The sequence below is a fragment of the Camellia sinensis genome, chromosome 7 (genome assembly GCF_055761805.1).
Source record: "Camellia sinensis isolate YWXY chromosome 7, ASM5576180v1, whole genome shotgun sequence".
Classification (NCBI taxonomy): domain Eukaryota; kingdom Viridiplantae; phylum Streptophyta; class Magnoliopsida; order Ericales; family Theaceae; genus Camellia; species Camellia sinensis.
In genome coordinates this window covers 174,825,511-174,842,253 of record NC_138967.1, presented here as the reverse complement: position 1 = coordinate 174,842,253, position 16,743 = coordinate 174,825,511, and the positions used below count along the sequence as shown (strand labels likewise).

Below are 16,743 nucleotides of genomic sequence, written 5' to 3'. Positions count from 1 at the left end.
AAAATATTTTTTCACAATTTTTTTATTTTTTAGATATATCTAAGTAAGGTACATATAAAAAAGTAAAAAAATTATTTAAAATTTTAAAAATATTCACTAAAATAAAAAAACACGAAAACCAAAAAACTTAGTTTTCAAAAAACTTAATTCAAAAAACTCAAACCAAACACACTACTTTTTAATAATTTAGAAGGTCTATTTATATATTTTTATTATTTAAGGACTTAAAAGTGATATTTTTTAATAGTTTAGAGGCATTCTTGTAAATAACTCATTTAAATTTAAATTCAAATTCAATTCCCTCCTCCTCACTCTCTGCACTGAGTTTTTTCTCCAATGACGACCACAAACACCGTAATGACCACCCCTACCAAAACCCCTTCCAGAAAGCACCACCAATCAACAGGTCCATCAATGTACGATCGATCGGCTTCCGATTTCAAGACCCGATTTGAAGCCTACAATCGTCTTCAGGCGGCGGCAGTGGCGTTCGGGGAGAAACTCCCAATCCCTGAGATCATCGCCATTGGAGGCCAGTCCGATGGAAAGAGTTCACTCCTCGAAGCCCTTCTGGGGTTCCGATTCAACGTTCGTGAGGTCGAAATGGGCACCAGAAGACCTCTCATCCTCCAAATGGTCCATGACTCAACAGCATTAGAGCCTCGCTGTCGGTTTCAGGTTCTTCCAAGGATTTCTAGTTTTTTTAATGAATTTCTGTGTGTTTATCTAGGGTTTATAGTGTTTGTGAATTTTGGGGTTTTGGTTGTGAAATTTTGGAAAGTCAGGGTTTGATGCTACTTTTGGAATATAAATTGCAATTTGACATTTAAATTTTTGGGCATTTTGATAAATGTGGAAAACCGTTTAACAATTTTTAAACGAGGAAAACTGTAACAGTTTTGGGTAGTTTGATGAATGAGAAAAACTGTTTAGCAATCAATCTATGTATCTATTCTATTATATAAAGCACACAACTCACTTGGTATGAACTATATCACCTAATTGTGATATCCAAAAATAACCCCAACACTATTAGATTTTTGATAAATATTTATTTACTTTAAGGATTAAAAAGAAAAACCAGCCAATAAAAACTGATGTATGCAATTTGGCCACAACTCTCTACTCTAACCCATGATCTTCCTTAGAATTTCAATTGCACACGTTTGTGTGCTTAGGTCTTCTAGTTATTGAATGTGATAGTTATTGAAAGTGGAGGGCATTTTTGGAAAAGGAAAAAGCGTGACCCAAATGGGCGTTTGCTTTATATAATACAACAGATAGAAAATATAGAATACAAGAATAGATAGAATGGGTATAGTGTAGTATCATTATAAAGTTTCATTCCTGTACTTTGATAATCAGTTTGCTTGCCTTCAAAGTGGATGAAATGAAAGTGAAAGTTGAATCCTTTAGTTTGCAGTTGTTTTGGTTCTGATGGCCAAATCAACTAAGTGTTGTGCAAATAATTGGGTCAATTAATTTGATTTAATTTTGAGCTACTTTTAAGATGTAATTAGAGATTATGCTAATGGATTCATGCATTATCTGCTCTATGCTTTAGCATAAAGTTTTATTTTTAGCTTTACACTCACTACCACACTCCCATGAATAAAAGCACAGCTCCACTGCATTTATACCCAACATATTGAAATAGATAACCTAAACAGGAGGAGGATTCTGAGGAATATGGAAGCCCTATTGTTTTGGCATCTGCAATTGCAGATATCATAAAGTCACGAACTGATGCACTTCTGAAGAAGACTAAAAGTGCAGTCTCTTCGAAGCCAATTGTCGTGAGAGCAGAATTTGCCCATTGTCCAAATCTCTCCATTATTGATACGCCAGGTTTTGTTCTGAAGGTAAGTGGACAGAGAATGAAGATATGATGAAGAAAGGTTTGGGACTTCTATAAATATATATTTTTTCTGTTTGCATTGGAATAATAGTTTGAAATTACATTGGCAGGCAAAGAAGGGTGAACCAGAGAACACACCAGACGGAATTTTGTCAATGGTGAAGTCATTGGCTAGTCCACCGCATCGCATCCTCTTGTTCCTTCAACAGAGTAGTGTGGAATGGTGCTCGTCATTGTGGTTGGATGCTATTCGCGAAATTGATCCAACATTTAGACGGACAGTAATTGTCGTCTCCAAATTTGATAATCGGCTCAAGGTACAAATGCATAACTTTTCTTTGGTGGTTTTTGTATTGTATGTTCTTTAATGGGCAGAAATGAATTATAATGCAATGCCAAATGCTATCTTTCACTAAATTACAAAAAAAAGCTGGGATAATTTAATAGCTACACACATTTAATGACTGATGGTTTGAGATACATAGCATTGCGATTGGTCTTTTTAAAATTTTATGCTGGGGGTATTTAATTTTCTAATTCTGGTTGTAAGAATTGCTTGGCGTAATGGAGGATGATATATACACATTAGTGAATGACTTCTTTATTGCTGCAAGAAAATGGAAATGATTACCACTTCGCCTCCTGCTTTTGAGTTTGCTTTAGTAGTTCTTTAGAAAAACTAGGATCAATTAAGGTTAGAGCATGCCCCACTTCACTATAACAATGCCTCCTACACTAGTAGACGAGCCTTGCGGGTCTCTCCACTTATTGTCAAAATGGTTTTGAGTTTGATGCTTTACCATGGTCTCACAGTTGGGCTTTCGAAGGTTTTGGGCAAGACAGTTTCAGTTTCATTGATTTAGCGATTCATTTCCCCCCGTTCATGTCATAGATGCATTTGTTATGTCTTTGGCTGTGGCTCTCTCTGATTCCTCCACTTCTGTTCAATGCTCCTTCTTCTCTTCTGAAGATGATTTTGATCTTCCCATTACCCAGAAACTGTTGAATTTGCTTGCAAGTAAGATCACTGTCAGGAAAATGCTCAAGTTGACTTGCAATATGGGGCTGGAGCCGGAATTTGCCATCAGATATTGTTATTCCCAAAAGTCTTTTGGTTCTTCTGTCTACCTTTCCAAATGTGAGTAGGGTCACCTGTGAGGTGGGTTTTAGAGCTTGTCCCACATTGGCTGTGAAGCATATACACTTCTAAGTAGGTGGTATGCTGTGTCAGACGCCAACACAACACGACACTCGTTAGACACTTCCCAACACCTATCGGACACGTCCAAATACATCCAATTATTTTTGTAAAAAATTTTATGGACTATGCATTAGACACTAGGGAAAAACATGTCTATCGCTTAGAAACACATTATAAGTTTGAATAAAATAACTTGGAATCCAATAATAAAATAAAAACAGCGTAAATTATATCTAGTCTTCTTCTTTAGACTTAAAAAATTATTATTTTTATCTTTTAATAAATATTATATATATGACATATAATAATTACTTATCATTTTATATGTCAAATAATAAATATTTAAACTACATAATTTACGCATGTCCTTACATCTTGTGTCGTACGTTTTTTGAACATTTTCATGTCGGCGTGTCTACGTTGTGTCACATGCCTGTGTATAATAGTGCCTCCTAATCTAGTATGAGCCTTGTAGGCCTCTTCACTTATTGTCAATTGGTTAAAGTTGAATGCTTTGACAATTCATAGTTTGTCTTAATGAAATGATTTGTCCCATTTTATTTTATTTTATTTACAATTTAAATTTCTGATTTGAGAAAATTAATTTCAGGAGTTTAGTGACCGGTGTGAAGTGGATCATTATTTGAGTGCAAGTGGTTACCTTGGAGAGAATACTAGACCATTTTTTGTTGCTCTGCCGAAGGACAGGAGCACAGTTTCAAATGATGAATTTCGCAGGCAAATATCTCAGGTGGACCTTGAAGTATTACGCCATTTGCGTGAGGGTGTTAGGGGGGGATTTGACGAAGAAAAGTTTAGGTCCTATATTGGTTTTTCCCGTCTCAGAGATTATTTGGAGTCTGAGCTTCAAAAGCGATACAAAGAAGCAGCACCAGCAACTTTAGCTTTGCTTGAACAGCGCTGCAGTGAAGTCACCGCTGAATTGGCCAGAATGGACTCCAAAATACAGGCTACTTCTGATGTTGCACATCTTCGGAGATCTGCAATGTTGCACACTGCTTCTATCTGCAATCACGTGGTGTGTAATTTTTGACATTTTTATGTTCAACTAAGTTTGTATACTGAGCTGCTGAATTCCTATTTATACCTAGTGGAACATGTAATTTTGTGCGTGAATTAATAACACACATGGTTGCTATTGTATGATTGTTAAAGGGGGCATTGATTGATGGAGCAGCTGATCCTGCCCCAGAGCAATGGGGGAAAACAACAGATGAGGAACAATCAGAAAGTGGTATTGGGAGCTGGCCTAGTGTTACAGCAGATATAAAACCTCCCAATGCCAGCCTTCGTCTGTATGGAGGAGCTGCTTTTGAAAGGGTTATGCATGAATTTCGCTGTGCTACATATTCCATTGAATGCCCCCCAGTATCAAGGGAGAAGGTAAGTTTACTCCAACGACTGTTTATCTTGGAATGGAAATTAGAATATAGTAGATTTGATAACATAAGCCATACAGGTGGCAAATATATTACTTGCCCATGCTGGCCGTGGTGGGATTAGAGGAGTAACAGAGGCAGCTGCGGAGATTGCACGAGCTGCTGCCCGGTCATGGCTTTCTCCTCTTCTTGACACTGCATGTGATCGGCTTGCCTTTGTTTTGGGGAACCTCTTTGATCTTGCTGTGGAGAGAAACCATTGTCAAGACTCGGACTGTAAGAAGCTATCCAGTTTTCGTACTTTACATTTTCCATTAACTGATAGCTTCTTTCCCTTGAATGAAAAAATAAAAAATAAAGGGAAGTAACATCTTAAATTTCTTAATCTCTTTCAATATGGTTTTTCTGGAGGTAATAGAAATGACATTAGCTACTAGTGATTCAATCATCCAGTTATGACAAATTTAAATTATTATTATTTTTTTGCAGTGCAAGTATGTGATTGAATTTCCAGTTATTTTATGCTTTAGTAAATAATGCACCTTCACTCTTCTATTCTCTATCAAACTCAGAACTTCAATAGGTGATGTCTTTCTTATGGCGTCCATGCTGCAGAGCTTAAGCTAATGTTAGGGTAGCATTACCTGTTCCAGGGAAGAAACATAAAGAAATGGAAAATAAATAGTGAAAATCAAATGCCTGAAAAGTTTCTCCATCCTAGAATCCCAATCCATTAGTTTACGTGTTTTCTTCTTAAACTAATAGAAACATTGGTTATTCTTTCATCCTGCAGATGGGTGTAAAACTGGAGATATGGACGGGTATGTTGGTTTTCATGCTGCTTTAAGGCACTCTTACAGCAGCTTTATAAAGGATCGTGCAAAACAGTGCAAGCGATTAGTTCGGCACCACCTTGATTCAGTTACAAGCCCATATTCTGAAGTCTTTTACGAGAATAACTTCCTAGGGACTTATGGCTCGGGTGCAAACTCCATTTATAGATTTAACCAAGCTTCAGCGGCTTCGTTTACTCTTCAGCTATCTGATGGGGAGGCAGCGTTGAGAGGTGAAACCACGAAAGACCAAGAGAATATACCACCAGAAAAGACTGTCCAGCAAACCACACCAGGAAAAGTTCCAGAAGCCAGAGAAGCTCTTCGAGAAAGCCAAATGACTATACCCGAGACTCCTTCACCAGATCAGCCAAGTGAAGAAAATTATATTGGAGCTGTTAAGAAGGAACTTGGAAACTGCATTGAGATAGGAGCAAGAAAATGGCATCCTAGAATAATGGGCAATAGCAGAAATTCAGATCATTTGCAATCCCAAAATGGTGGTGGTTTTTTATTCAGGAGTGGGGATAATAACAGTTTAAGATCAAGGTCAGCTTACTCAGAGATCTGTTCTTTAGCTGCACAGCATTTTGCACGGATACGTGAAGTTTTGGTTGAGCGGAGCGTGACATCAACTTTAAACTCTGGTTTCTTAACCCCTTGGTAAGTTCCTAACCTTCTCCTTAGTAGGACCTATTTGCATCCACAGGGGCATGCATGTCCCCTAGAAACAAGGTGCTCATGATGATCACAGTTCTTTTATATTTTTCTCATAGATGTCAAGATGTTCTTTAGCTATGTTGTGTTCAATAGAAACCTAATTGTATCAATTGATTTGCCAACTGGTCCACTATGGCTTCGTTTGGGAAGTTACTATTTTAGTAGGCTATTTTAGTTTTTGACTATTTTAGTAGGTTAAATTTTTGTGTTTGGGAAGATGATTGGATTTTTTTATGGTTGGATGTGATGTTTGTGAGAGAAAAAGTGAAATGATTATGGGTTTGATATGATATTTTGTCTTATTAGTTATTTTAGCCTATTTTGTCTTTTTGTGAATTTTAGCCTAAATTAAGCTATTTTTTTTCTTCCCAAACACCCCCTATGTATATGTATTTGTCTCACCAACATGCTTGGGGAGCATTTTTTTCTGTTGTTTTTTTGTTCACATTATGAGCACATTGGGCTGATTGCTCATTCCAGCTTTTTATTCCCTTTCCCTTGTCATTCCTTTCCTACGTCATTCCAGTCCTACATCATTCCACATTGGCAACCAAAGAGTGGGATGGGAATGTGCATTCCATTCCATTCAACCTTATTTTCTTTTCTCATTCTCTCATTCCATTCCCACTTCAATTCATTCCTACATACCAAACACAGCCTATAAGCACAGTGGAAAATGTCTGGAATACATCTACGCACTCAGACCAAACAGTAATGCACCATCCTCATTTCTTGCTTCCCACTCGTTTAATCACGTTTTAAGGGATTGAACAAAGCATTCTTCATTGATCTTCTCTGTAGAATGTATGCAAATGTTGGCTTGAGTGTGCCATTGTATTGATTGAGAAAGAGATTACCCTTAGACATCGGTCCATGAATCCTGCAAAGAAATGAGTACTTAAATCTATCTGCACAGGAAAATGCCTTTTGTTGAGACATCTAGGCTGCAAGCCTTGTGTCCTTGTCTTCTTTTTTCTCAACCAAATTGAACCAATCAATAGGATTGCCAATGGGACCCATGCCCAAACTCCGTGAACTAAAATTTTCTGTATCTGTTATGCTGTTTACATTGATTTTGCAACTTACTATTTTTGCTCTCTTTCATTTACACAGCCGGGAAAGGCTTGTGGTAGCACTTGGACTGGACTTGTTTGCGGTCAATGATGAGAAATTCAAGGACATGTTTGTTGCACCTGGAGCAATTGACATCCTACAAAATGAGCGGCAGTCTCTTCAAAAGCGCCAGAAAATACTGCACGCTTGCTTGAATGAGTTCAAAACCGTGGCATGTACACTTTGATGGACGCCTTTCCGTCAGACAAAACTACATTGACACCACTAAGAGTTCATAGGTGCACCATCTTGTGAACATTTATGTTAAACTGTTGAAGTGTGAGTTTTCACAACATTCTTTCTCAGGGTGAGTTAGTTGCTTTCATTTGGTTCATTAGACTTTTTACCCCTATTGATTGTGATTGGATATTAAAATGATTTTGATTGCCGTATGTGCAGATTATGCTCTATAAATTGCTACCAAACCACAGGAATTGACTGCACGGGTTTCACATCTAGGGAGCTCGGCCTTAATTTTTATCTGGAATTTTCTTCTCAGGTTGAGTTACTCTCATTTGATTCATTATAGATGATAATACAGGTTGTGATTGTTCTTGATATGTTTGGTTCTTGAATTTGTTGAGAAAAATGAAAAGAAATGTCAAAAAGAAAAATAGCATTCTCATTTTCTTCATTTTCATTTTCATGTTTTTTAAAATAAAAACAAAACAAAAAAAGTACAAAAACACCCTTTGTTTTCAATTTTGTACAGAATCCACCTTTTAGTTTTCTTAAAAAGTGAGTTATTTTGAAAATAAATAAATAAATAAAATTCCCGAAAACAGTTTGCCAAACAAGTTTGTTATTTGTGGATCAATACTTGGTTTCTTTTACTATTTTCTTTAAGTTGTGGCATCAATTGATTTGCATGATCATTTTGTTACACGGTCTTAGGTAGAACTCACTCTAAAAGCTAGCTATTAAGGTAAAGGTGCCCTCACGCTTATATGCTTAATATTAAATTAGTAGTTTGGTGATATGGGACTTCGCTTTACACCCTTCCTTACCCCCAGGAGGTGAGGGTGTCCTCGCGCTTATATGCTTAATATTAAGTGCTTGTTTTGCATCATTTAAAAAATACAAAAAGCTAAAAAGTCACTTAAAAAAGTAAAAAAAATTATACTATTCACAATGTTTGGGTGGGAAAATGGGGCTGAGTACTCATAGGGCAAAAAGACATTTTTGCCCTTCACTGACATGCATAGCTCACGACTGTTTAAGAAAAAAGAAAAAAAAAAAGAAAAAAGAAAAAGTCAAACAATGCACCAGTGCAGCTCAGTGCACTGTGAGAGGGGAAGTGGCAAGGGCTTAGTGCTCAGTGCACTGTCAAAAGGGTAGGAAGGTGTACTCAGTGCACTGTTAGAAGGATAGGAAGGTAATTTTGGTATTTCATACAATATTTTAATACACATTTTTTCGTAAAAAGTCAAAAAGTGCACTTATATAGTTCATCTCAAATAACTTGTAAGTTAATAATCAGGCGATGTGACTTTACTTCACATCCTCTGTCACGCCCAACGTGTTCACTCAATGCTTGTGGTATGTAGGCCAAGGATATGCACCCTACCCATCCCTAAGTAGAGCTAAGTAAGGAATTCGTATAATTCGCAAACCAAACCGATCCAGTCCAATTCGGTAGGTTTGGTTTGGTTTTTAAATCCACGGTACGGCTCGGTTCTTGATTGGAAAATTAAGGAATCATGGTTTATGGATTGATTTTAGTATTCAGTTCACGGTTCCAGATTAGAATCAATCTGGACCATTTGTCATGTATTGTATATTTGGTCAATTTTCTATTTGTTTGCTCAATGCATCACTATTTTATTCTAGTAGGAAAGTCAATATGTAATTCAGAATCTTATTTAAATGGTTTGGTTCGGTACGGATTGGTCCTAGTAGGTCCACCCCTATCAGTACTTCGGCTCTGATATTATGTTACACAATCTTGAGTAGAACTTAACCCTAAAAGCTAATTCAAGAGGTAAGGATGCCCTCACACTAGGGTTGTCAATGGATCAGATTTAATCCGAATCCGATCCGATAATCCGAATCCGTTTATAAAAAATCCAATCCGATAATCCAAATTCGTTTAATCCGTTTATTAAACGGATTGAATAAGAAAAAATACGATCCGATCTGATAATCCGATAATCCGATCTGATTATTCTCAATTTGAATGAAAAAAACACAAAATTAAAAAATAAAATAAAAATAAAAAAATCAAATTATCTAAAATTATAGCTCAATAAATAAATAAATGGATCAGATCGGATTATCGGATCAGATATCCGAAATCATCGGATTCGGATATCTATAATTGGATATGGACTAAATGGATTCGGATCGGATTCAGGTTTGTCTTAATCGGATCGGATTTGGATTTTGACAAATCCGATCCGAATCCGATCCACTTACAGGCCTACCTCACACTTATATGCTTAATATTATTTTTGTACTTGAGCGATATAGGATTTTGCTTCACACATTTTTGTACACAATCTACTTAGGCCTCGTTTGGGAACAGGCTACTTTAGTAACTTTTTAGCTATTTGGCTAAAAAGGTAGGTAAAAAAAACTTGTATGTTTGGGATGACTTTTTGGCTAATTACGAAAAGATGTGCAAAAAGTAGAGAGAAAAGAGAATCTTTAACTTTTTGGTATGAGTTGTTGGCTTTTTAACTAATTTAGTAACTTTTTACCTAATTGGCTAAAATAGCCTCTTGCCAAACGAGGCTTTATGGGTTTTTGGCCCCCCCCCTACCACCACCACTTGGGCGATAAAGAATTTCGCTTCACACATTTTTGTCCACAATCTACTTATGGGTTTTTGTTCCCCCTTTTTTTTTTTCGAGTATGATATTTAAGCCTAGTTTGAAAAGACTAAATAAGTGTACTTTTTGACTTTTTATGAAATATGGGTTGGGTTTGAAGTGATGTGTTAGAGAGGTGATGTGACTTAAATAAGATGATTTGACTTAAATAGGATAGTGACTTTTTGACTTTTTGTCTTTTTTCAATCATGTCAAACTTGGCCTTAATGGAAATGTTCCGTCTCTCTCTCTCACACACACACAGCATCCAGATTTGGCACAGCCTGCTTAGGTGATTCTAGGAAGGGTGGAAACTTTCTCAGATGTTACTCGTAAATATTATAATTTATTTAGGCTAGTGAAGAACACAAAGGAAGCATAAAACAAAAACAGACAGCTAATCTATTTATAATATATTATAAATCAGCACACCCTGTAAAAGTATTCAAGAACTATGTGATGCGTAATACATGAACTGAAGTGGTCCCTCTTACATCCCTTATATCTCCAGTCCCTAACACCACCAGGACCTAGTCCAATGGCGGTGTTTGGGAACAAATTTTTTGGATTTTTTTTTGTTTTTTTCATTAAAAGACAAATTTGTTCCAAAATCAAAAAAAAAAACAAATTTAAATAAAATATCATATCAAATTTCATAATCATTTTATTTTTTTTTCTCACAAACATCACATCTAATCACAAAAAAACTCAATTATCTTTCCAATTACAAATTTTTTTTTTTTCTCTAATAATATCCTACAATTAAAAAAATCTATAAAAAAAACTCACTTTCCAGACACTCACATTATATAGTTTGTGTGGAATTTACAATAGCAGGTCAGTAGCACCCTTTGAATATATTATATAATGATTTGAGAAATGTAGAAACACAAATCGGTCATAGATTGGATATAACCCTCTCCCATGAGATGAATCTTACACTTATATGAAGAATTGTTTCTAATTTTATGATTGATTTCTGTATTAAGTAGAAGAACTCTAAGCATTGGTTGCAAGTTCAGTTTCTTCAGATTTGAATTGTCACCGCACATATACTGTTATGTTCAAGCTCTTGGTTCAGTCACTGATGTCAAACTGCTTGTTTACTGGGGGTAAATAAATACAATCAGCTTGATTGTTTTTATTTTTCTGGAAATACTTTTCAGTAAATTTTACATTTTTATTTTCCGTATTTTTTTTGTTTTTATTGAATTTTTTTAATATTTTAAGCAATTTTTTTATTTTTTAGACACACCTAACATAAATACACCTAAAAAGTAAAAAATTGTAAAAAAAATCTTTTAAAAATTCACTAAATACCAAAATTATAAAAAAAATACAAGAATTTAGTATATTTTTTGTATTTTTATGTATTTATTAATTTTTTAAAATATTTTTTTACAATTTTTTTACTTTTTAGATGCATTTAACTAAGATACATCTAAAAAATTAAAAAAAAATGTTTAAAATTTTAAAAATATTCACTAAAAACAAAAGAATATGTAAACTAAAAAATTCAATTTTCAAAAAACTTAATTAAAAAAACTCAAACCAAACACATTAAATGATATTACAATCATCATAGGTACTTTTATATCACATTTGATTTATTATATGAGTTGTCATTACTGGATTAGAAAACAGAGGATATGCATTGGTTGAATGAGTTCTAATATTATGTAAGTTTTTAATTTTTAATATGGTAATGACAATTTATAAAGTAAATCAAATGTGATATAAGAATGTGGTGATTGTAGCATTATGGTAACATATCTATAATGAGTGATGCTAAGGATCCTAAATAATTTATCAAATTTTTTACTGGGTGTGGGATGCACACACACATGTGGGTTTGTGTGGATCCCACACCCATGTGAAAGGTTTGATAAAAAATTTGATAGATTATTTGAGGTTCATAGCATTTTTCATTTATAATAGGTAAGTGTATAAGAAAAAAAAGAAGCCATTAAGGGCGTGTTTGATTGGGGGGATTGGAGGGGGGGACTATCCACTATTTGGATTACAATTCAAATAGTGTTCCTTATCCGCCGTTTGATTTTTTTTAGTTCGCCGGACATGGAGTCCGGCCGGACTCCATGTCCCCCATATGGGGGACTATTGTGTCCTAGGGGGGTGGGATAGAATGTGGGGGACTATTTACTGTTGGGATTAGATGCGAAAATGACCATTTTGACCCTCTACTATTTAATTATGTATTATATTTAATAAAATTCAATGAAATTTAAATGTCTCAATTTAAAAATAAAATAATTTTATTTAACTTTTATTGATGTTTTATTTATTTAAATTTTTAAAATAATTTTTTATAGATATTTTATTGATGTTTTATTTTAAAATTTTGTTTATAATTTATTTAATTTCATTATTTAAATTTTAATATGTGTTTTATTTAAAATTTATTTAAAATTTTAATTAAAAAAATAATATAAATTTTTTATACAGGTTATACAGTATTTTATTAAATCAAATTTAGTGGTTATTTATTTATTTAATTGTGTAAAAAAATAAATTTATTTAATTGTGTAAATAAACAAACACAGTAAAGTTTTGCATGTAAAAAAAATAATGATTTGTTATACAGTAATGATTTAAAACAAATTTTATTGATATTTTATTTATTTATTTATTTATTTTAAAAAAATAAATTTATTTAATTAAAAATAATTAAAATATTAAAGATATGTTTAATATTGCTATTACTTAGTAAACAATTGAAAAAGGGTAAAATAGTCTTTTGTTCATTTATCCTATCCAGTCCGTCCAACCAAATGTTGGATTCACTGAAAATAGTCCTATCCAGACATCTAATCTCATGGAAAAACAAACACAGGATACATATCCAATCCGACCAAATAATCTCATGGAAAAACAAACACAGGATACATATCCAATCCGACCAAATAATCCGGGGGATTCACAGTCCCAGGACTCAAGTCCGAAGGATTCTAATCCCCCATTTTTCAGTCCGTCCAATCAAACACACCCTAAAACGTATGTTTCTGTACTATATATATATATATACACTAGTGGTAAACCATCCTACAATTTTTTTATACAAAAAAATTAATAATATATATAATATATTTTTGTATGCAAGTTGTGAAAACAAAGAAGATTGAAATTTATAATTTAAGTCCTACAATTTTCTCACATTTTATTTATTATTTTTTAATTTGTCACAAATTTAATCATGTAACTTTCAACCCTCCTTTTTAGAATTGTAAACTTAGGTGAGCTCAACCTAAACAACTTGAGTCAAGTTTAAAATTTTTTAAAGATTGAATAACATAGTTTTTAATTAAGTGAGAACTTATGCTGAAATTTAGAAATTCATATTAAATTTGAGTGGACTTGAATAGGAATACTAATAATCTGAGCTATCAAAACAAAATTATATATATAAATATATAAATTATTTGCAAATTTATTTTTTTAAATAATAAATAAAATTAATTAAAAATGTAATATTAATGAACAAAAGAAAAAACAATATACTTAAGATTTTCAATAGAATTTTTCTTGAAAATATTTTTAAAAAAACACTTTTTAGAAAGGCATCATCCAATAAAGGGTTGTTTGGAAAGTGTCATATTAGCTCATTTTTTTTATTTTTTTTATCTTTTTAAGGTTACATCACATCTTTACTTTTTTATATATATTTTTATAAAAAGTAAAAAAGTATATTTATTTGGCACTTCCCAAACTATCACTGAGTTGATATTAAAAAAATTTACCTTTTATAATTAAGGGCATAAATAATTTGAATATGATTTTTTAGAAATTCTTTTTAATTTAAAAATTATGATAAAATATTAAATAGAATAAAAACAAATTTCTTACAAAATAAAAGTATTTGAATAAAAAAAGGTAAGAAGAAAATTTAAAATGGTACTTTCATTTAATCTGAAAATAATTCTAGATGAATAATAAATTATCACCAATAACCTTCTTTTTTTTAAATAAAAAAAGTTTAACGAACTATCACTTTTAATATAAAAAAATAAAAAAAAAATTAACGTTTCTTTCTAATTTATTTTAGCAAAAGTAACTTTTTAATAATTTGAGCCAAGGATATCTTTATTCTTCATTTTAATTTCTTTAATTGACAATTGAGATAAATATATAGATATATAAAATAGAATTTACCATGTTTGATAAGTGCTAAAAAAGTTAGGTTTTGTTCTTTTGTTAAAAAAATTTATATTAAAAAATATTATTGTTCAAATCCTTATAGTTTAGAAGGATATAAATTTTTTTATAAAATTTAAAACAAAAAAAGAAAAAAAATTAATAGCGATTAATAATTTGAACAAATATATTTAAAACAAATTATATTTAAACTAATAATATTATGACACATCATTATAACACATGAATATTGATTTCATTCCAATTGTAATAATATAATTTAAAGAAAATTTTAAATTTGAAATTTTAAAGAATGAATATTGATCTCATTCCAATTATAGTAACATAATTTAAGTAAGAATCTAAATTTGAAATTTTATTTCAAGAATATAAAATTAATTTATAGACCAATTATATTGTAACACGAATTAACAAAAATTAAACAAAATTTTTTAAAAAAAAATGAGAAAAAAGAATCACAACTTTCAACCTTAATGAAATAACAATATTTTGCAATTATAATAGTATATAGATATATAGATAAATCCTGGAATAGATCATTATTTAAAACTTATATATTTTGGGATAAATTATTATAATTTTAAATTTAAATTAATGGAATGCTTTTCATATTTAGTATCCCTCAAATTTGAATTTTGAACTGGGTTAGTATATTTTCTATTTTTTATTTTATATATTTGATATACTTTCTATTTGAAAGTCATAAATTAAGAGATATTAAAAAAAAATCTCTTAAATGAGAGCAATAGAGAATTTTTTTAATTATTTAAAATTAAAAAATTAAAAATTTTAGTTTGAGGTATCGAAGTTCCATAAGATTTACTTGTATAATATATAGATAGATATGGTAATGGTGAGCACCTGACTCCTTCAAAGCTGCGTAAGGCACCATTTTCTTATGAGTAATGTTAGGGACACCAAATTTTCTACCAAATAAATGACCAAATATCTCACATGGGTGTAGGGTCCGCAATTTTGTGGGCCTCACACCCATGTGAGACATTTGATCATTTATTTGGTAGAAAATTTGGGACCTCTAACATTTTCCTTTTCTTATATTTGGTAACCATAACTTGGAGAATTTAATGTACTCTGAATTGATTTTGAGAACCGTACTTATTTTGTTGGGTTCTATTACTACACCAACCAAACCTTTTACTTATATTAAAAAAAAGTGTTAGTAATAAAAGGTTTTTATTTATTTTTTATTTTTTTAACTAACGATGGTCTACAATGAGAATGTGATTTCATCATTTGGAACAATTTAGAGTGGGAAAGTAATTACTGATTACCTACTTAAGCTGAAATTATTTTTTTAAACTAACCAGAAATCTCACATTTCTAAATAAACTTAAAATATACATTGATTATTTTTTCATAATTTATTTTTCAAATTAAACCCCCAATGTTTAAATAACTTCTAGTAAAGCGTTTAGTGTACATTCCTCAATTACTCATGTTAATAAGAAAATATATAGTCCTTTGGAGCACATGAATGCCATTCTTGCCATACACTTGTTAATAAGACTATTAAATAAAATTAAATAAAAAAATATTTTTTTTATATAATAATCAAAATCTTTCTCTCTCAAATTTTAAAAGCAAAATATTTTTTAACACAAAGTCAAGGACCTACCTTCACTTCTTAATGAAATGATCAAATCCAAACAAAGCACGCACCAAAAAAGAAACTCCCTTTGTTTTGTTTTCCAACGCTGTGTTTGATCGGAGAATTTAGGGAAAGATTTGAAAAGGGAATAGAAAAAAGTGTGTAAAATTAAGTGAAATATAGATGTGTTTTATTCACATTTTATCTAGCTTTTTTATTTCTCTTTTTAAATTTTTCCTCAAATTTCCCAACCAAACACAGCATAATGAAATATTTGCATAAGTAAATCTCCAAGATGACCAATCTCAATTTATTCCTTGTTTTTATTACTAACTCCATTAATCAAACTTTGACACTATGACATCTTTTTGCAAGTCCAAAACTTGTTAGTACTACTGACAAAAAATTCAACAAAAAAAACTGTAACCAGTAAATGCATTGGTACTATCTTTACCCCTGTAAATCTATGCTTAAAATAGTACACATTGAAATTGATTTGGAATTTAGTGCCGTGTTTGATTAATGAAACATTGTGCAGAAACATTACATTGCATCGATTGGCTGTGATAGGTGGTATTAGACTGATCATAAAGCCAACCCTAATAGGTCAAGTCTGATTTTATGATGTCTATACTTTTAGGTAGCATCAATACATTTTTTGAATATAAAATTTATTATATTGGACAAACGAGAATTTGTGTATTGCTCAAAATTTTTAGTGCATGAATGAATTCATTTTCTAATAAGTTAAAAGAAGTTAAGCATCCAGAATTGAAGTCCAATTTTTTACATAGAAGGTTAATATATGGTGCAGATTTAACTCTTGAACGATGCACTTACATCTATAATGAATGTGAATCACATATTGGATTTTTTGGACAAATTTCGAGGTAAAATTTTTGAGTTTGTAACATTACTGTAATAGGTCCAGCAACATCAAAAGTGTCTATATTAGGGATTTAAATTAGTTGAGTAGCATAGCTTAACTTTTTATAAAACATATAAAGCTTATCTAACCGAGTAATAATT

The 16,743-nt window shown here is 31.8% G+C and overlaps 1 protein-coding gene across 1 annotated transcript; it reads left to right on the top strand.

The window, feature by feature from the left end:
- Positions 1-297: 297 nt before the first annotated feature.
- On the top strand, positions 298-7,765 carry LOC114299684 (dynamin-related protein 5A). Its single transcript, XM_082879887.1, has 9 exons — positions 298-678; positions 1,671-1,862; positions 1,969-2,175; positions 3,670-4,098; positions 4,236-4,463; positions 4,540-4,735; positions 5,253-5,955; positions 7,126-7,432; positions 7,525-7,765. The coding sequence occupies exons 1-8, from the start codon at positions 337-339 to the stop codon at positions 7,310-7,312; spliced, it is 2,484 nt and encodes an 827-aa protein (XP_082736013.1). The 5' UTR covers positions 298-336; the 3' UTR covers positions 7,313-7,432; positions 7,525-7,765.
- Positions 7,766-16,743: the final 8,978 nt, after the last annotated feature.

What these genes read in the sequence shown, in the direction of transcription:
- LOC114299684 (XM_082879887.1), top strand. Translation starts at nt 337, where the DNA reads ATGACGACCACAAACACCGTAATGACCACCCCTACCAAAACCCCTTCC. An exon ending in AATTTGATAATCGGCTCAAG is followed by an intron (nt 2,176 to 3,669) that starts GTACAAATGCAT and finishes AATTAATTTCAG; the next exon opens with GAGTTTAGTGACCGGTGTGA. An exon ending in CCATTGTCAAGACTCGGACT is followed by an intron (nt 4,736 to 5,252) that starts GTAAGAAGCTAT and finishes TTCATCCTGCAG; the next exon opens with ATGGGTGTAAAACTGGAGAT.